We start from the raw sequence: 20,571 nt of genomic DNA, 5'->3' as shown, positions 1-20,571 counted from the left end.
CTGGCCACAGTTTCTAGATCACTGTGACTTACCAAGAATACAGAGAAAATTCCCCAAACCAAGGTCCAAGTGCTTCAAGCTAAGTTCATAGCCCAGGCAAATATTTCTCTTGTGGAACACTCCAAAAAATAATGAGAGTTTTGAAAAGGAAGTGTTCCTCAATACTGACTGTCCGACATGTGAACTAGCCAGACTGGTTAAAGCTTCATTAAAAAGTGCCAGAGTGACTAAATTCTTTTCTAAGTGCAGCTGCAGAACGTTAGCTGTGGGCACATTTTAGACCTTAATTAGTAACACTTGCACTAGAAATCTTTCATGAATGCAGCTGCAATCAATTAATATCAGTTAGGCATTTCTGTAGGCAATACAAGGGTTTCTGAAAATTAATGCCTACCTAGATTAAATAAAAATAAAATACTTACATGCAACAGACTACAAAACCAGAGATAACTACAAAATGTCTTTATTGAAAAAAGCAGATTATAGCATCTAAGGTTAAATGAAACTTCTGACTTTAATATTAAATAACTTAAGATGATAGCAAGTAGCTTCTTCTTTAGATAAATAAATCTACATTTCCCAATTTTTTCTTCAACAATCACGGGAATCAAACACTGAAACACAAAACCACAAGTAATTCTAATGACTAAAAGACAGAAGCACATTGAAAGGTTTTACAAGGATATATATATACAAAAATAGTTAACTAATGTATATTTTCAGCATGTAAACTAGTTACATGATATACAAACTGGGAATTCATATATTTCCTACAAAATAAAAATCAACGTTGGTCCAAGTTCTTGGAAGAAAACTATATTCTTTTAAAGAAAATGAAAATATTTCTCAAATGAAAACTTAATTTAAGTCAAATTATATACTCTAGTTACGGCATTAGTTACAGGATGAATCACAAACTTTAAAACTTTTCTTGAAACACAAGAAAGCAGCTTTTGTTTCCTTTAGAGCTTTGGTTTACTTTACTACTCTGGAATTTCTGGTCTTAAAGAGTTCCTCTAACCATGTTTTCCTTTTGAAGCTCCACCTTACAAAATATATACACACACGTGCACACAAGGAAAAGGAAAGAAACCCAAACAAACCCTCTCAGTAAGCTCGATTCTCTGAGTGCATTCTTTTGCTTTCAAAGGATGATTTTGGTCCTTTCTTTGGAACACACCCTCCGGTGGGAGGGACCCTGCACTGCCCGCAGCCGCTTCTGCCGGAGGGGCTGGGGACATTCCCCTCCCAGTGGGAAGGGCAGCCCTGATGCAAACGAGAGCAGGCTGTTACTGATGTAACTTTATGGAGATATTCTGGAAGTACAGGAAGGGCTTCTGAAGAACAATTGCACTGTAAAATGAACTTAGGAAGTTTTCATCTGTGTTGAACTGATTTAAGGTAAGAATATTCCGTAAGAAAATCATTAAAACAAGAGTTCTCATTTACATTATTCCCCAGGCAGGAGGTAAAATGTGCAGAAACTGTCACTAGCACTAAAGAGTGCAGCACATCATTATTTTAGGTTTGATTTTATTTTTCTCTTTGATCTGAAAAAAAACCCAACCAAACCTGGCAAATCTCACTCAAGCCCTGGTTTTTACAGTAAATGCTGGAAAAGCAAAGCTGCACTTCGTAATACAGTAATGGAATGCATCTGTCTATAGAAAATACTAGAACAACAGCTGCTGCTTTCTGGTTTGAAACAAATTGCTTATTCTATATTGACATATTACCTTTCAGAATTTTTACCATGGTGACACTTAACAGATCAGAACTGCACAGAACTACAAGAGACTGAAAAATCAGCATGTCAAATGAAATTAAATATTATTCTGTTCTACAGGATGATTGTTTTGAAAAAAACATGAAGAAATGGTCTGGTATGTACATGTTTGAAAGTGTGCTGGCCCTTGGAAAGTATGTTGGAAACTTAAACCTGCCCCTGATGGAGGCAAAGTGTTCAGGAAGGTGCTGGCAGAGGACTGGGCTGAATGCCAGGGTAAGTCACCTCAAGCTCTGTCCACTGTCACTGTGAAGGTTTTGCTTCTCTGCTGGTAGCACAAAGCATTTTTCCAGTTCAGCAAGTAACTGTTGTTTGTTCCCAGGAACAGACCCAGACCTACTCTATGTATTTTAATGATTTCTTAATCTGGGTAAAGACTGCATGTAAAGACATGCAAGTGAAAATGCCTCAAAGCTAAATGTGGTCCAAAGCACCCTCCTGCAATGGAAAATGCAGCTGATGCTAAAAGCTTATCCTGAAGCTCTGGCACCATCCATGTTTGTAGTAACCTGAAGGAATTGACCTAGTCATACAATCCAGTTTAACACATTTTTTCCCCCCTTTCTCCAACATTTGCTGGCATGTGTAATTCCACTTCCTCCTGAGGCTGAGCTGCTGACTATGGACACAGAGGGAGTGTCTGCAAATGCAGAAGTGCAGGTGCACCCCTGGCCTCTCGTTTGCAGGCCAGGCCTCTTGGGCCACAGTGCAGAAATGGGGCACTGACTGCACTGTAGTTACTTCAAATCCTGGAATTCACACTAAACATGTTAATTATAAACTGATATATATTAACTACAAAATTACTTTGCCCAGGAGCCTTCAGTAGGACAGGTTAATCTAGGCCAATGGAAGTCTGGCAGAAGTTCAGAAAGCATCCTTTTTGTTCCTTACTAACAGAAAAAACAGTTCTCAGGAATTTTTCCTGTTCCCCTGCCCCCCACCTTTCCTCATAAGGAAATTCCAGACTATCAAAAAGTTCTGTTAAGGGAGTTAATTATTCCACTTAGGAATTAGTGGCCATTGGATGCTCTTTGTGCTTTTCAAGAGCACCACAAATGGCTTTCAAAAAGTCAATGGAGCATAAGAAACTAAACTGCAATGGTGTTGCCAAATAAGTCATTCCATCAGTCTGCATGCTGGATTTACCACGGGATCGGGTGGATTCCCCAGTGTTCAGAACTGGCATGGAAATGGCCCAATTTACACATGCCAAGAATCCAGTCTGGATTTTTTACTTCCTCTGGGGCTGAAGAATTTTATTTTATTGTAACTTTGAATACAGTTAAAGGCAGCAATGGTAAATTGCAGCTTCAGGAAGGCTGAGTCAATTCTCATGAGAATGCAAGGAATTTTTCTGACATACAGATGTGTGATTTGCATGTAAAACGTCAGCACACGGTAGAAAACAAACCATAAAAAAAGATTCATCTAACTTCCTATATGGAAGACATATATTTCTCCCCAGAGGTCTGAGGGTACTGTAAAAGCTTAAGCAAAACATGAAAGTGTGTACATTCTATGTACAGCTAACACTTGTTGTAAACACTGATGTTTCGTGGTCTGACTCTAAATTACTATTCCTGCCATACTGCACTTTGCTTTCCAATGAAGACAATCACCATCATCAGTTGAAAAGTAATCTTGAAAAGAACACAAAGCTGAAAAGGCAATACCAAACCACTGTGCCTCTCTTTAATAATGTCTCAACATACAATCATGAAGCAGTTGGTAACAAATGAAGTCTTGGATAAAACAAGCAGTATAAAGACAAGTGTACCTTTGCATAGAACCATATTGAACAAAAACAGGTTTGAAAGATGAATCCTTTACTAAGTGCCAAATGGTCCAGTTGATAGGAATGCATTTTGAAGCCTTGGCTACTCAGCCAGCAATTACAGAGGGCTGCAACTGCTGACCCTGCATGTGCCAATCTTCTGGATACAATCCTGTGTACTGTGGGTTTTACATCAGAGGCTTGCCACATTTCTTGAACAAGCCAAATAATTAGTCTTTGGATGACTGTGGGACCCTGCAGGATGGAGAGCTGGCCTGACACTTCTTCACAGAACACCCTTCTTTAACCTCACTGAAAACTGCCCTGGCTAAAACACCTGCTTGCTGCCTATTCCCTACTGCTGGAATCTAAGTATTCTCTAAGACCAGAATTCAACAAAACTAGCTAAAATGCCAGCATTTATCTTATCATGCTTGCTGCAATATGATAAGGTGCTAACTTTTGGAAAGTAATGCTACACTCCTTACTTGGGTGAAATGTCCACTGAAGGAAGAGAGCAGGGAGTGCAGAACAGCCCTTTGTACCATTGGTTTTGGAAATGCTGCCATTTACAGTTACAGTTTAGTGGTGAATTATTTGTTCAAGTAGACGGTGTCTCAGTGAAAATGTCTAGAGAAAAGAATGCATATGTACAAGATCAGAAAAGGACCCCTCACCTCTGATTCAAAAAATAAATAGCTGGTTTAGATGGGTATTACTGGAACCTCATCTTTAAAGGAACATGAAAGTAATTTTTAGATTTTTGTCTTCTTTCCAACAGCTTTTTGATCATGGAAATGTCTTTCAGAGTTCTGTGACATGCATGGGGTAGCTTGGAGGTGGATGTGATGGCAGTTTGATATTAAGGCGCCTGATGTGACAGCTGTGGCAGAGCAAGTGGCCCTCTAGGGGGTAACAACGATGGCCTTCCTCATCATTGAGCTGCAAGCCACAGTCCTAGAAGGAAGAGAGACATCTCAGATCAGTGAGTGACTCAGGCAGGCCCCTCCCAGCCCTGCTGCCCTGTCCTGCAGGGCCCCAGGAGCTCCCCCCTGCCTCCAAGGCCAGCAGCCCCACAGCTTGTGGGAGTTGCACCCTGACCATCTCCCATTGCTGAGATCCAACAGGACAGGCTGTGGCAGTGCCCAGCCTTTTTTCCACCACTCTTTCCTATTCTGCTCTCTCCTCCATCTAATAAATGGTGATGCAAATCAAAAGCCTAAAAGCAGGCCAGGGGCTGACCCTAACAAATACAACCTGGAAGAGGCTTGAACAGAGGGGGAGCTGATTCTGCAGCAAGGCAGCGAGCCACATGGGGGGAGCACAAGCAGAGAATGAGAGGGAAGGGCAAAAGGGGGGAGAGGTGACATATCTTACTTCTGGAGCAGGTCTACACTTTCTCTAATTTGGAATTAAAAGAACTTAAAGATTTCAAGGCCAGTGGTCCATCTTTAGTGGAAATGCTGGTACCTCTGGGACTGACACGTGACTACAGACAGAGACAGAGACAAACAGAAAAGCAGCTAACAGTGATCCTGCCTGCTGACTCTTATGTGCACTGCACCAGAGACCACCCTGATTTCCAGCTGCCATCACTGTAATTCTGAGGGCATTTGGAAAGCATTGAAGATTGGTACTCAGATTTAATGTTTCAAATATGTTAAACACTTAGAAATGATTACTGTGATCAGTTCTGAGAAACCAGAGATTCTGAGTATTTATCTGTGCACTTAATAGAAAGAAATAAAAAGCCAAACAGAACAAACTGTCTATACAGGTGGTTTTAGTACTGAAAACAAATGCAAAACTTTTAACTGAATACAGAGTATAATTTTTCATCTTTCACAGCTCAAGTTTAAATCCCCAATTTTTACATTACTGAAATAAGACTGAAAATGGGGTTTAAAGTAAGCTTTAAAACTGGAGTGTTAGTTTAGAGAGGTCTTAATTAAAGTATCTGCCAAGGTAATTTTCTGTGTGTTGCTACATATTATATAATGATTTTATAGCAATTTATACAAGATTAAAAATTAGAATTTACCAATTTCAGATGCCCTACAAATGTGCCAAATGTTTGTATCTTCTTCCCTCTCCAAAACTGAATTCCCTTTCTGCAAGGAGAAAGCCTGCCTTGGCAGTGGGCCCCAATTTCAGAATGGGGCTCCAGTGATCCCCAGAAGGGCTTGAACTCCTCCTCAGAAGTCAAGTGGTTGCACATGAAAGAGATGACACAGAAAACCACCACGTTTCCAACCTGACCACTGACTGTGCATGGCCACCAGCTGAGGGTGACACCAACAGCAGACCAGAAGTGGCTGCCTAAGTCATGGCAGCCTTTGCTAAAGTCTTCCTGTGCATTTGTGCACCTCAAAATAGTGGCACTCACTTTTCCAGCAGCATCTGGGGACAGCAGTGTGCAGAGAGCCTGATTTGAGAGCATCAGGCAGTAACCCACCCCTGCTAACTCCTGAGCTCTGTACAGAAATGCACTCTGCCTTTCTGGGCAGATGTGGAGGCAGCTTGATTTACCTCAAATGGGGAGGAGAATGGGGAAATGAATAATGAAACAGAACAGAAAATAAACCCCCAGTGGGACATTCCAGCATAAAGTCAATAGCCTGAGAGCAGGGGAAGGAGCTGTCATCTTAGGTGAAGCCTGCACAAAGCAATAGCTGGGGAAGGAGGAGGGAAGTTCAGCTCTCCAAAATACTGTGATTTCCTGTGCCAATTTCTCTTGAAAAATTAATAGAAATGGATGGAGTATCAGGTGTCTGTTGAAAGGAGATAGCTGAGTGGATAGGCCCTTCCTTACACTTAGGTACATAACATTTTAAGATGCCCTGAATTTTGTTATTTTCTCTCACAGACAGAAGATTCTTTGTAAAACCTTCATGCAACAGTGCCTGAAGGCAGCACTGCTGTATTTCTGCCCCTGGTGCTAACAGGTAAGATCTGTGTGGATATTTGTGTGCTGTGTCAGAGTGCCAAACCTACAGCAAAAGGGAAGATCCCAACTTAGTGAGTTTCTTTCCCTTCTCATGTTTCTGGCTGCAGGATAAGGATGAAATCAGGTCTCCTCTCTGAAGCAAGGGCACTAATTCCACGATCTGTGGCAATAAATGTTTAAATGTTCTGCACAATAAGAAACTACTCCCAAAAAAGTGACAGAAAGTCAATGGTATCCTGATCAATTTCCTAGTAAAGAATCAATATTCCTTCAGCATGGAAAAACCAGATCCCCTAGAAAGGCCTTCCAGTGAGAATCCTTCCCTGCCCAGCCAATGTAAATTCAAATCTCCTCAGGTCAGAGCCCTACAGACTGTACCTAGAGATGAGGAAAAAGACAACTGGCACCTACTCTTTGCTCACTCCCCACCCAGAAAATTCATACTGAAATTTCAATACTGAGAAAATTCAACCCAACAAACCAAGCCCAGCCTTGAAGCTAATATATTGAGAAAAAGCCCTCCAAAACGAACTTAGTACTGGTGAGGGCAGCGCCACTTCCAGCCCAGGCAGCATCCACCCTTTTGTCTTTCTCAGGAGCTGTGGGGCAGAGCCCTACCTGCCCAGGGGGTGAGTAAGGGTCCCCCAGGGCAGAGCAGGTCCCCCCAGAGCAGAGCAGGTCCCCCCAAGGGCAGAGCAGGTCCCCAAGGGCAGAGCAGGTCCCACCAAGGCAGAGCAGGTCCCCAAGGGCAGAGCAGGTCCCCCCGCCCAGGGCAGAGCAGGTCCCCCCCAGGGCAGAGCAGGTCCCACCAAGGCAGAGCAGGTCCCCACCAAGGCAGAGCAGGTCCCCACCAAGGCAGAGCAGTCCCCACCAAGGCAGAGCAGGTCCCACCAAGGCAGAGCAGGTCCCCCCAAGGGCAGAGCAGGTCCCCACCAAGGCAGAGCAGGTCCCACCAAGGCAGAGCAGGTCCCCACCAAGGCAGAGCAGGTCCCACCAAGGCAGAGCAGGTCCCACCAAGGCAGAGCAGGTCCCCCCAAGGGCAGAGCAGGTCCCCCCAGAGCAGAGCAGGTCCCCAAGGGCAGAGCAGGTCCCCCCAGGGAAGAGCAGGTCCCCCCAGAGCAGAGCAGGTCCCCACCAAGGCAGAGCAGGTCCCCACCAAGGCAGAGCAGGTCCCCCCAAGGCAGAGCAGGTCCCCCCAGAGCAGAGCAGGTCCCCACCAAGGCAGAGCAGGTCCCCCCAAGGCAGAGCAGGTCCCCCCAGAGCAGAGCAGGTCCCCACCAAGGCAGAGCAGGTCCCCACCAAGGCAGAGCAGGTCCCCAAGGGCAGAGCAGGTCCCCCCCCCCAGGGCAGAGCAGGTCCCCCCAGAGCAGAGCAGGTCCCCCCAGAGCAGGCCGTGCCGCGTTGGTGGCCGGGCCTGGCGCTCACCTCGCAGTGGTAGCACTCCACGTGGTAGTCCTTGTCCATGGACACCACCCGGATGGTCTCCTCGGAGCCCTGGGGAGAGCACAGAGAAGGTGACAGTGGTGTCTCAGAAGAAAATGACAGCAGTGTCTCAGAAGCGGTTTTCAGTCTCCTGGCAGTGCCCAGCTGGTTGCTCTGGGGAGCTGTGTCGCTGGGGGAATCCCCTCTGCCCCATGCAGCAGAGCTCTGTGACCACTGAAGGTCCTGGCCCCGGGCATGGCACTGCACCACTCCTCAGCTGTGCAGTCTGGGTGTCTGGCACATCTGAGCTGCAGAGGTCATTTGGGAAGTGTAGCCAAAGCCTCATCCTCAAGGAACAAATCAGTCTTGAAATCAAGTCATCTCCCAAGGGCGCCCGGGATCTGAACAAATTACCAATCAAAAACCTGCTCACTGGGTAACCTTTCCTTGTATACATCCTGCTCTGATTTCCAGGACTTGTGTTCCTCTCAAACCATCTGCTGCACAGCTCTTTTGCACATGCACATGTCACCGTGTGTCCCCACAGGGACTGACATACCAGTCTGGCAGGTAATTACCTGCACAGGCTAAACCTCAGCAGAGTTGTGCAATCCTGGCTGAGCCCCAGGCCCTGCAGAGCAGCCCATACCCTTCTGTAACCTCACAGGCTCTCCTCCTGATCCACTCTGAAGACAGAGCTCATTAAATGGGTTGCCTTGCATTGTTTCCAGTTCCAGGTGTGGTTAGAGCACCAGATATGATGGGGACTATGTCTGAGACAAGCTGTGGGCAAGTCAGCACCTGCACTGCTAGACTTGAACTAACCCAGGAAATCTCCCAGGGAAAGAATAAGGAGTGTGTCCTGCTAGTCAGCAAGCGAGTCAGCACTGTGACTGCCTTTTAATTTTTTTTTCTTTCTTTCTTGAAAAGAAAAAAGAATTATTTTTTAAGACCCAAATTCACTGACATTTAGGTTTTCTCCTCACAATCCATCAGGACAGCAGTTGTGGTTCAGCCTTTATAGGGTTTTTTGGGGTTTGGTTACTTGGCCAATTAACAGAAATACTAATGACAAATGAGAGTAATGTGCAGAGTGATGGAGGTGGGCACGTGAGAGGCTCTAGCATCAGGCTTCACTGGGGCACAGCAGCTCACAGGAGGGAAGCTCTGGTGTTGTAAACAGGATCAGAGGAAAAGCAGGGAGATGCTGAGGCCCTTGCCTACAAATGAGCCGGTCAGTGACCTCAGCAAAGGCAGCACAGAGGGTCCTGCACCCACCAGAGCCCCAGGCAGCCCCACGCTGGGCTAATAGTGCCAATAACACTGTCAGCACAGGCTGAGCTTGCAGGCAGGTTTCACCTGGTTCCATTTTTGTTGTTGCCTTTTCAACCCCTTTAAGAACTTCCATTCCACTGCCACCTCAGGACTACAGACCTGTGGCCTCCTCACAGGGTCAGTAACCATCAGATGCCTTTTCAAGGGCTTTACTCCCTGAGTTGTTCTTGGAGCCCCAGTCAGTGTTTTCAATTAAATGAGGTTTCTGACAGATTGATGAAGACCTGGAAAGCACCCTAAAGATAAAAAGTACTATGCTGTAGGAGTAGTATGACTATTACAACCTCTGGGAATGTTTGGGAGTGACTTTACTGCTGAACTGTGTTTAATTTAGTATCTAACACAGAGATTCTGAGAGAGGAAGGAGAAGCCTTTAGTGTGTTCTTAGAAAGTGCCCATATGCCAACAGCAGTTTTCCCCAGGAGTCAGTGCATGTTAACACCTACCTGTGCTGGGAGGATTGGCTGGTTACAGGAAGCACATTTTGGTGCAAAAACCCTAGGGGGCAAGAAAAAAGTGTTCCAATCACATTTAAATCTCCAAAAAGCAGAAGCAAGAGAGCCATTCTAATCATAACCTTGTTTTCAGTAAAGTGGAGATCCACAGGATTTGAAACAGCTCTAATTGTTCGATGATGTTCAATGAAAAGGAGATGTGGGAAAGGCTGATCTATCCCAACTTTACTGTTTAGGTCTTCCCAACCTTGAGGCATAGTGAATCCACCTCTCTTCCTGTATATGCTATTTTTCTCTTTTATTTATAAAACCATTCAAATTCTTCCAGAGCCTTGATGCTTGACTACAAAGCAGCTCCTGACTTAGGGACTCTCACTCTGACATCAGAAAGACATAACCATGTGTCCTAAACAGGAGAGGGGCTGATTGTGGCCAGAATCTACCAGCTAAATACACCAATGGGCTTATGGTCCACAGCTGCATTTTATCATTGGGCCAGCATTCACTGTGTCCTTGTAACACACTCAGATTGGCACCAACAGGGCTGAATTCAGGGTGATTTACTCCTGCTGCATAACTGAGTTATTGGCTGATTCTAAGAGGAGGATCCCATTGCCTTTGAGTGAATCAGGAAAGAGTCCAAAAGCAATCTCTTAAACCTCTACCTTTTGTCAGGAAGGGCTCAGATTGTTCTAACAGTAACTGTTTATTACATGTCCCCTGTGTCAGTTAACAAAACTTACACCTGAGCCAAGCACTGCCAGAACTGTGCTGGTGAAACAGCCAGCAGAACCTACCAACACTTGCAGAAGTGGCCTGGTGTAATTAGTCCTGAAGGAAGTAGAGGAACAGCCCCCAAGAAGCCCATCCTCTGCCACAATTTGATTTTCAGCCTCACTTGGCCACTGTGTGCTATACTGGGCCCACAAGGTACTGCTTAACAAACCGTAAAATACTTTACAAATGCAACACATGCAAGAAGCAGTTGAGGGACATCTGAGCAAACAGGAGTGACCTTTCTGTTTATCCCAAGGCTTATACCTACATCAATGATTTAACTACTGTAGTTCTGCTGAGTGTGCAGTGGGTTTGTGTACTCACGTGTGGTAGTCTTTGACACAGTAAATATTGTTTTCCACATCTACAGTGAAGGGGACTCCATCCAAGCACTCGTTACACACCACACAGCGGAAGCAGCCAGGATGGTAGGACTTGCCAAGGGCCTGTAAGATCTTGTGAGGCAAACAAAAAAGAAGTGGATGCATGATTACATGAGATATTCCCTCCCCATAAACCGCTGTGTCTCTCTCATTCTCAACAATGACAGTGAGAAAAGCACTCCAGGATGGAATTACCACTCTGCAGATCTGTCAGCAAGGGGCCTCTTAGAACAATCAGCTTGCTTATTTTAGTGGGTTTCAATATGCTCCCAAGGAAGAGCAAGAACTGAAAATCAGGCTAAGCCCATCAGCTTTAGCTCTGCAGGGCCAGTACTGCCAATGGAAATTAAAAATGGCTTCACAGACCATCTCTGGGGAAATCCCAAATACAAGTTACTGGGATACAGAGTTACTTTACACAACTTAACAGGCTGTGACAGAATCCAAACTGGTCATTACTCAAAAAGTTAAATAACAAAACAAACAAATAAAGAGGTGCCTCTTTATTAACTAAGGATCCATCTCACAGAGTTACTGACTGGTTATCACTCAGTCACAGGGGCCCATTGGTTTCTGATAAAATTCCACCACTATCCATGTGTTTGGATACAGATCCATGCACTGCCCAGGCTTTCCCCATGCTGACCTTCCCTACTACATTTTAAAGGTTTCAGGGAAAGGTCTGATGCAACCTTGGCTGCACTACTACAGAACAGATTCCCCACTCCTGACATCCTCGTATGTGACACTCACTGTGCCACTGGGACATCGAGGAGGACACTGCAAGCCCATGAACAAGCCCCTGGGAAGAGTGACACAGCTATCACTTTCAGGCAGCTCTCAACAGATTATAAAACCAATTCCATACATTTTGGGTGTAAGAAGTATCTTTGGAAGGTAATTGCAAAATTTCAGCTGCTAGCTGAAATTTCAGTGCTCAGCTTGGAGCTGCTGGGAAGTTCAAGATGAAAAATCTACACAGACCAAGCTGCCATGGCCCTATAGGGGATTCTATGAATAAAAATCAAACCAAGAGGAAAGAAGTGCAGAAAAAAAGGCCAATTTAATTTAACCTTTTTTTCCCTCTCTGATGAAGCCCTGTAGCTCAGTGGTATCAGACTCTGTTTGGGTGGGAAGGCCATTCTGAGCCAGAGGCAGCTGGTCCCTGTGCTGGGGTTGGTGCTGCTGCAGGAGCACACTGCAGTGCCAGCCTGGCAGAGCTGTGCAGCCACAGGCCCTGAGCACAGGGCAGCTCCTCACCTGGCTCTGAGAGCCCTGCAGAGCCCTGCACAGCCCCAGCTCTGTCCCAGGCCAGCACTTGGCAGGGCTGGGCCGTGCTCCCAGGCAGGAGCACGCTGGAATTACCCAAACAGGAGTGCTGAATTCCTGGAGCTCCCAGAGCTGTTTCCTTTTGTCAGAGCACATTTGCTGATGGGAGAGAGGCAGACAAGCACCTGCCAAGCTTCCAGCTACTGAGTTCCACCAGTGAGATATTATGGACTCTTGCCTGGGATTCTGCAATTAAGGGCCAGCTCAAAGCATGGATACCCCTCCCCCTCCCAGCATGACACAACTCTGGAGATTTGCTCTTGGGCTAAAACGAACAATATCCTTGTCCAACCAGTGGTGCCAGAATATGAGCCAGAATCCTCATTAGTGAAGTCCCTGTTCCAGCTCTGACTGAACCTCCGTGTGTGCAACACACCAGCTACTTCTCTTAGGCACACTGAGCTTCATGCACAGTTTAAAGCAAAAGGAAAACAGTTACACTGCAGGATCTGCCCTTCTTTGTTGTGCAAACCACTTCAGTTTGTTTGGGAATTTCTGCTTAGGAAGAGCACACATAACTCTTCCTACTTTCACCCACTGAAAGGATGCCAGTAGGATCTGGCCAACCCAAAGCTTTTTGATTTTATTTCTATTACGAAAGTAACTCTGACTACTGGCTCCCTAAAATTCCCAGTGGCGTTAATGCATTTTAAATGACGTGGAGCAAGCAATAGAGGGTAAACAAAGCAAGGCACAGAGCAGGTGACAAATCTCAGGACTGTTGATAATGTCCCTCTCTGCTCTATCCCAGATTCCACCCACATGACTGAACTCTTGTTATCTACAGTCTTACAGAGCACACCCACCACGTTCCTTACCATACTCTCATATGAAGCTGTGCTGTACTTCCCCCTTTAGTATTAAAATTCTATTTTATTTTAACTCACAAATGGCAGAGTAACAGCCTTCCATGTTCTTAGGTAGCAAAGAAGCCCAACTTTCTGCCCCTAACAGTAGTAATGGAGCATGGAGGTATTTTTATTTACTGCCTCAGTTTCAAAAACTATGTTGATAGCAGTGAAGACACAACACCAGCCTGGGTAGGGAAAAGCGAGATGTCTCACAGTGCACTTTCCAAGTTACCTTTCATTAGGAGTTTGTCTCTTACCATTTCCATTATGAGGTGTCCACAAACAAAGCACTTGTCTGCTGTTTGTTGAAAACCTGAATACTGTTAAAATGACAGAAAAGAAAGGATCATTAGTAGCCACTCCTCTAGCCATAGAAATCCCTTTTAGGTGAAGGCTGTGCTATTTTCCAGCCTGTGCTGTGTATGACACAGGTTTGGGAGACAGTGACTCAGAAGCCTTCACTCAGCTCTTGCAGCATGTTCAGAGACCAGTTTGGCCTTCTGATCCGCTGCAATATTTCCACTGAGATTCCCAATGTAACAGCATTATTGCAAGTTTGATTTTTTAAAGTCTTTATGGAAAGTTTGTGTTTGATGTGCAGAAACTAGCTTGAATGGACTCTTTTGGTGGTTGCTTCCAACAACATAGGACTCACCTCCCAAATCCTACTCAAATTAGCCACCTCAGACTTTGGACCCACATTTCACTCAGGGCTATTTTCCCAGCTAGAAAAATGAACCCAGGCCCAAGAAGGATTTGGCTGCCTTGTGGATTCCAAGCCTTCCAGGCAGGGAAGAATCCAGCAGTGCACTCACAGGAGCTTGGGCTGGCTGCACAGTGTGGGCAGCAGGAAGGTACCTCATAAAATTCCTTTATCTTAGTCAATCACAGGTCTTTTGAGAGCAGACTCAGAAACAGAGCACAACGTCAATATGCTGTTATTCAGACATGGCTTGCCGTCCATCTTTCCCTACTAAATTACAGCAGTAGATATTGAGAATAACCATGTATCCTGAGGAATTTTTCAATCCCTGGAAGTGTCCAAGGCCAGGCTGGACAGGGCTTGGAGCAGGCTGGGACAGTGGAATGTGCCCTTTGCAAGAACATATTGAAAAGTGATTAGGGATTAGAAGCACAAAGCATTCCAGTTATGGAAGTTAAGAGAGGGTAAAATCCAACAGTCAGGTTACACTTTTGCACTTGTTTCCCAAATGGGAGTGTGCAAAGTAGCAACAATGCAATAATTGAGCACTGCGGGAAGGGCCTGGGCACACCAAGGGCTACAAGTGCCCAAGTCCGGGGGCTTCTCCATGCACCTTCCTGTGGGCTCAGCTGCTGAAGGGGCGCTGGGTGTGGCCCTCTGACACACAGGGCCCTTGATGATGCAGGACATGGTCGTGCCCAGAGACCCGTGTGACATCAGAGAGCCCCACCATGACTGGGGGTATATAAGGGCTGCAGAGGCCTGGGCTGCTCAGTCCCGTGAGAGCTACTCTTGTAGAAGGAAGCAGCTCCCGGGATCTGTCCTTGCTAAAGGACTTCAGAGGTAGGAGAGCACAAAACAAACCTCAACTTCCAGTCAGCCAGCCCCCTGCCCAGCTGGGGACAAGACCAGGCCCTCAGCGGGCACTTGGTGGGGGCAGTGGGTGCCTCACTCTGGCCACAGCAAACACTGAGGAGGAGGACAAAACCCTCGTCATCATGGAAGGAAAGAAGAACCCTGGCAGAGATGACAGGTGGGGAGAGGTTGGGGAAGAGGAGAGAGGCTGCGAATTCTACCAGTCTGTGCGAGCAATGACTGTGAAGGAAGCGTCCTCACGCACAGCAAGGAGCGCCCACGAGTGTCACCAGTGGAAGGCAGCTGTGAGAGTGCTCTGGGGAGATGGGGGACAGCAACAGCCCTACCAGCGGCAACAAAAGGAAACAGTCCAGGAGCTGCCCCAACTGGAAAAGCAGGTCACTGACCCAAAGCTGACCCAGAGAGGGGAGGGAAGTGTGAACAGCCGGGAGAACCAGGCACATTCTCCTACCCCCGGTGAGGAGGTGCCATCAGCAGGGACACAGAGCCCAGTCCCTGCTCCATACAGCCCCGGCTGCCCCCCTCCCTCACCACTGGGAGCCCAAACCCCCAGTGAGCAGCTGGAAGAAGCAGAGAAGGGGTCAGTGCTGTCAGAGGAGAGTGAGGACAGGACCTCAGAGGAAGACTGGGAATACAACAGCCACACTGAACTTTCCCAAGAATGCCAAGGTGAGGCAGAGCCAGAGCTCTCCCAAGAAGACATCAGCAGCTCCCAAGACCTCTCCAACTGGGAAGACAGCAGCGAACCAGAGCTCAGAGACCTCCAAGAAACTTCCACGGAGGAAGACAACAGCAGCACAGAGCTCCCACAGGACTGCAGTGACATTATAAGCATTTTCAGCTTCGGGCCCACTCCCTTGCTGTGTGAGGACGACAATGACAACGACTGGGATGGAGTCAGCGTCCTGGAGCTGCAGGAAGGAGAAGGCAGGGCCCAAAGGCTGCCAGCTCTTGCAGCAGACGGGCTGCCAGGGCCCGACCCTCAGGAGGCCTGGGCTGAGGGGCAGGCACCGCAGTCACTCTGTGCCTCCCTCACCTCCCTGTACAGCCAAGGCTCCGTGGGCCAGCAGGGGCCCGAGGCAGGGCCACAGAGCCCGGGGCCTGCCCCGCACAGCCCTCCCGGCGCCTCAGCTCCCCAGCCGGGAGCGCAGGCCCGCAGGCAGCAGCCGGCTGTCCCCAGCAAACGGCCCGGCCGCCTCAGGCGGGCGCTGCGGGCGCTGCGGGCGCTGCTCTGCTGGCCCTGCCGGGGCCCGCGGCCGCAGGAGTAGCGCCCATGGCGCCTGCCCAGGCCGCGCCGGCCGATGGCGGCTGGCTCCCTGCGCCGGGCCCGCGGAGCCACACGGGTGGCCTCGGCCTGGACGTGGCCCCGCAGCCTCGGCTGCCCCGGCCAACCTGGAGCAGCCCAGGGGCACTTCCCCGACAGCCACAGTCATTGCCGTGAGCAACCCCAAACAGCAGGCATGGGACACAATTGGTGCCAGAGCGCTGGGCAGCGCCTCCACAGAGCCATCCAGGTGGGAAGAGACCCTGACGGTCACCCAGCGCCACTGGCACCCTGGCAGCGCCATCGGCACCGCAAAACCACGTCCCCAAGGGTCACATCCACACAGAGACAGCGACTCCACCACCTCCCTGGACAACTTCTTCCAATGCCTCATCCCTCTGCCAGAGAGAAATTCCTTCAGATATTGAATCTGAACCTCCCCTTGGTTGCCACCAAAGGCCATCTCATCCTGAGAGGATTCCATGCTGGTCCTTTGGGATTCTATCCCTGAAGATTGGGTACAGACATGAGCTGTTCATCCACAGATATGACTTCAGGATTTGGACTCAGACCATTCTTGAAAAACAAATTAAAGAGTTTAAGAAATAGTAGTAGTAAAAAAAAAAAAAAAAACCCAACAAAAAAACCACCAAAAAACCCCAAAAACTTACACAAAAAGTATTCTAAAAATTAAAAAAAAAAAAATAGGAATAAGTAGATGAAGAAGAAGAAATTGTAGTAGTAGATTTAGTAAGAATAATAGGAATAGGAATAAGAAGATGAAAAAATATTAATTATTATAAGAATATTAGAAAAATAAGAATGACAGTAAGCATAACTAGTGAATAAGATTAATTAGAATAAGAATATCTTAAAGAAGAAGAAAGAATAGTAGTAGCAATTAAGAAGAAGAAGGGGAAGAAGAAGAAGAAGAGAAAGAAGAAGAAATAAGAAGAAGTGAAAGAAGAAAAAATAATAATAATAAGAAAAATATTAAATCAAAATGCACATCTACACATCTTGTAGAAGACCAGAATGCAGGAAAGGACCTTAAGAACTATCTACTTCCAACTGAGCATCTTCTGAGGTCTCTCTCTTCAAGACCTTTTTCCTACTTCTATCTCCCTAGCCCCCATTTCTTGTTCAATAAAATCCATGTCCAATCAAATCTGGGTTTGTGTTCCTATGGTCTCATTTGTGCCTTCCCTGGGGCAGGGGCACCTCTCCCTCATGGCACCTTAACCCTGGATGGAACCATGGGCAGGGTCCCTTCCAGCCACAACATTCCAGGATTTGTCAGGGACTCCCTTCCCTTCTTCCCTCTGCTTCCAGCTGGAGAATGTGCAGCAAAGCCACCTCTGCTGTCTGCTCTGGGGGCCCACCCAGCTGCTGGAGCTTGACCCTGGCCCTGCACAGTTCCCTTGGGAGGCACAGCAGGAGCAGCACCCTGGCAGCCTCAGGAATTGCCCTCTGAGATCTCTGGCACGCACTGCAATGGGCTGGAATTCCAGCTTCCAGCAAGGAAAAGATGTTCCAGCCCTTCAAGGCAAAATTCTGAAGGGGCCAAGACCCAAGTGGAGCAAGATCTTACAAAGACATTTCACTGCCAGCCCCCATAACTTCATTCAGGGCTGGTTTAGCACCTGGATTGGGAAGGAAAAAAAATAAAAATCATGGAAGGGTCTTTGGCTGGGAGCTGCCACAGGTAAAGAAAGACACTGGAAAGGAAAAAGAGCAGACAAAGGAAGGCAGGAGAGAAAGCAGGACACAAATGGCAACCAGCTGAGAAGGTGGCACTCTGAAAACCAAACTGGAACTTACGGAATAGGAATGGGACAGAAATGAAGAATTCTGAAACTTTATTTACTCTGCTTCTCTGCAACTCTGGTCCCCAGCCCAGCTGCCAGCCCACACTGCAGTGCCAGGGGCAGGGCTGTGGGGAGAGGCTGTGTCTGCCTGGGACCAAAGCTCTGTGCTCCCTGCCTGAGCAGTCCTGACCTTAACTTTGTGCTCCTGTCCCCAAAGCAGATCCCGTTTCAGATGCCAGGATCTTCTTTTAGCCCTCTGTTTAGAGGTATGGAAAAACCACCCAGGTTATCAGACTGACCCCTAAACCACAGCCTACAAACAAGAGACATCTTCCTGAGAAACTCCAGCCACGTGAAACTGGTGTTTGCAGGGGCTGAACTTTCCCCTCAGCCTCTGCAGCCCATCTCAGCTGAGAGCTGTGCACTGTCCTGGGGGGAAGGGGTGCCCACCCACCTGGGGGCATTGCACAGTGATGCTCCTCTAGCACAGCTCACCTGAAATGGGCTTCAGTTGCACAACATAAAAGATGAGGAAGGGAAGGATGAATGTAAAGCAGACTCCTCTCCCAGAACACAGGTTAATTGGCTCAGGCACCTAATGCATCCTCTGAGCCCAGGAGAGTGTATCTTGCTCCATTCCCCCTGGTTTAGGGGGATTAACTGTCCCTTCACATCAACAGCCTGTGCTCCCCTGCCTGGAGCTGCCATATGTTTTCTTTTTTATTGGAGTGAGGGGATTACATGTTATGTTGGATCAATAGGTTGGAGACAAAATTATTGTTGCTATGCAACAAAGTGATTATGGAGGAAAAGGTCTCACAGACACTTTGATGGGCCCAGAAGTCAGTAAATGATATAGCAGCTGTCACACCCAAAACTCACCATGCCCTAAGAAACACGGCTTGTGCAGCCTTAGAAATTTTGATACCTCCCTAGAAGAGATCAGGGTGTTGAGGAACAAATGCAGAGGTGGGCAGCCCTAGCAGGCTATTGCTGCAAGGTAGTACTTTTATTTGCTTTTTTGTTTTTCTTACTGATGCAGGAAAAAGGTCTCAGTGCTTGGGATGTTTCCTGGCTGCCCCATGGCTGAGTAACCCTCTGGCTAGACTGCTCCTAGGGCTGGGAACCCCAGGCTTACTGGAAACAGGTGGGCAGGTCCTAGTGACACAGACAGCAGAGGATTAACAACAGCACAAATCCAGCTAATTCTAAAATCCTGCTGGAATGAATTCACCAGTACCATCTGGCTGTCATTTGATAAGGAATGCAAAGGAGCATTCACACAGCTATTGATTAAGAGGGAACTTTATTCCCCAGGAAGAGAATGGCAGAGTGGTCAGACTAATGGCATTTATTGCTAACTAGATTGTCATAAATTATACTGTTTGTCAGAAAGAAAGGCTTTGCTGACACAAAATCACTTTTTATATAAGTAACCCTATTAAATTAAAACCATGATTTGTTTTTAACAAGAGAACTGTTATTAGTCAAACACATCCAGAACTGGATCACCCCATTAAGAAGTCTTTGCAAAATGGCAGCAAGTCTAACAGCAGTGACAAAATATTTCCAGGCTCAAGGAGCTGTCCTTTACCACTACACTCTTCTCTCTCCTGGTCACAGGGTCAATCCCAGACAGACTGAAGGTCTGCTTCAGTGAGATCAGGGTTTTGGATCCAGGTCTGCTTGTATTTTAAATCTATTTGGGCTGGAAAAGAATAACAGCCTGAGAGCCCAGCAGCACTGTTTTCTACAGGGTGGGAACACTGTGGGCACTGCTGCTAAAAGCAAGAAATGACTTTCTCAGCATTTCTGAAGCTTGCTGTAAACTGCTTCTTTGTACTGTTTGATCCCAACTTGGAGTGTTCAAATAGAGCTACTGTACTAAGCTTTGAATTTTAGAAGCAGAATTTAAAAGTCTTAAAATACTAATTAAAATTGTCAACGTCTGTCTTTGAAGCACTTGATTATTAACACCCCTCACAGATCTTGTGTGTGCAATGGGAGAGGAGTTGTGACTTGCTCCAGACTGCAGACAAGGCAGAAGAGCCTCTTTATTGATTCTCAGCACACCAGGAGCCTCTCAGGGTGGGCTCCCAGCATGGCTGGGAGGCAGAAGCACTGGTCCCCTGAGCTTGAGAGCAGGTAACTGAGAGAGGAGAAGGTTTTGCTACACAGACTCAGAGCCTTTTTTATTACTGACAGAGTCAGAGGAGTAAAAAGAGCTTTTGGGCACAGCAGCCCCCCTTCCCAATCTGGAGAGATGAAAAACAGGCTGAGGTGAAGCAGTGAGGTGACAGAGGCAAGACCCTCATGGAACAGCCCAATCTCAGCTCTGGCTCCTGCTCCTGTGCCATTCATAGGCACAGTTTCACTTGGGACCTAAGCAATGTGGGGCTCAATTCTAGCCTTCCTCTATAAATGGGTTCCCTCTGTGCCAGGTTCTTAAAAAAGTATTTTGCTGGCAGAGCAGTGAAGTGATGTAAATATAACCAATGTCAGTCTGGATGGGAACAGTCAGAAGTCTATGGCCACTCTATCCACAACAAATGGGAAGTGTCATTTTGAACTCTCTCTAATATTCATTACAGATGCTCCTGAGCACATATAAAAACACTGAGAGAAGTTCTTATTAAAGGACCAGCTCTGAAATTCAAAGCTGAAAATGAAGTGTTACCCTTTACTCTCCCTTCTGTGACTCAGGAGTACAATGCTGGGTACTCCAGGATGCAAAGGAAACAAAGTGCAAGATGAAGAGCTGGCATATTATTTCTCCTGATTTCTTAAGTCTGGTCTCAGCTGTTTTCTCACTTATTTACCTTGTCCTTGTCTTCTCTACCAGAATAATAAAATCTCAT

General features: G+C 46.8%; 1 protein-coding gene across 3 annotated transcripts in view; it reads right to left on the bottom strand.

The window, feature by feature from the left end:
* Window positions 1–447: 447 nt before the first annotated feature.
* WTIP (WT1 interacting protein) overlaps window positions 448–20,571 on the bottom strand; it is a 95,155-nt gene continuing 75,031 nt past the window's right edge. For all 3 annotated transcript variants that reach the window (XM_059857789.1, XM_059857790.1, XM_059857791.1), the window contains 5 exons: window positions 13,320–13,382; window positions 10,824–10,954; window positions 9,714–9,765; window positions 7,936–8,004; window positions 448–4,520 (listed from right to left, as the gene is read on the bottom strand). In XM_059857789.1, coding sequence (XP_059713772.1) covers window positions 4,368–4,520; window positions 7,936–8,004; window positions 9,714–9,765; window positions 10,824–10,954; window positions 13,320–13,382 — 468 coding nt within the window. In that variant the 3' untranslated portion in view covers window positions 448–4,367. The remainder of the gene's footprint in view (window positions 4,521–7,935; window positions 8,005–9,713; window positions 9,766–10,823; window positions 10,955–13,319; window positions 13,383–20,571) is intronic.

Source organism: Haemorhous mexicanus, chromosome 12, assembly GCF_027477595.1.
Source record: "Haemorhous mexicanus isolate bHaeMex1 chromosome 12, bHaeMex1.pri, whole genome shotgun sequence".
NCBI classification, from domain to species: domain Eukaryota; kingdom Metazoa; phylum Chordata; class Aves; order Passeriformes; family Fringillidae; genus Haemorhous; species Haemorhous mexicanus.
Note: the sequence above shows the minus strand (reverse complement) of the source record. Positions and strands in the feature narration are given on the sequence as shown.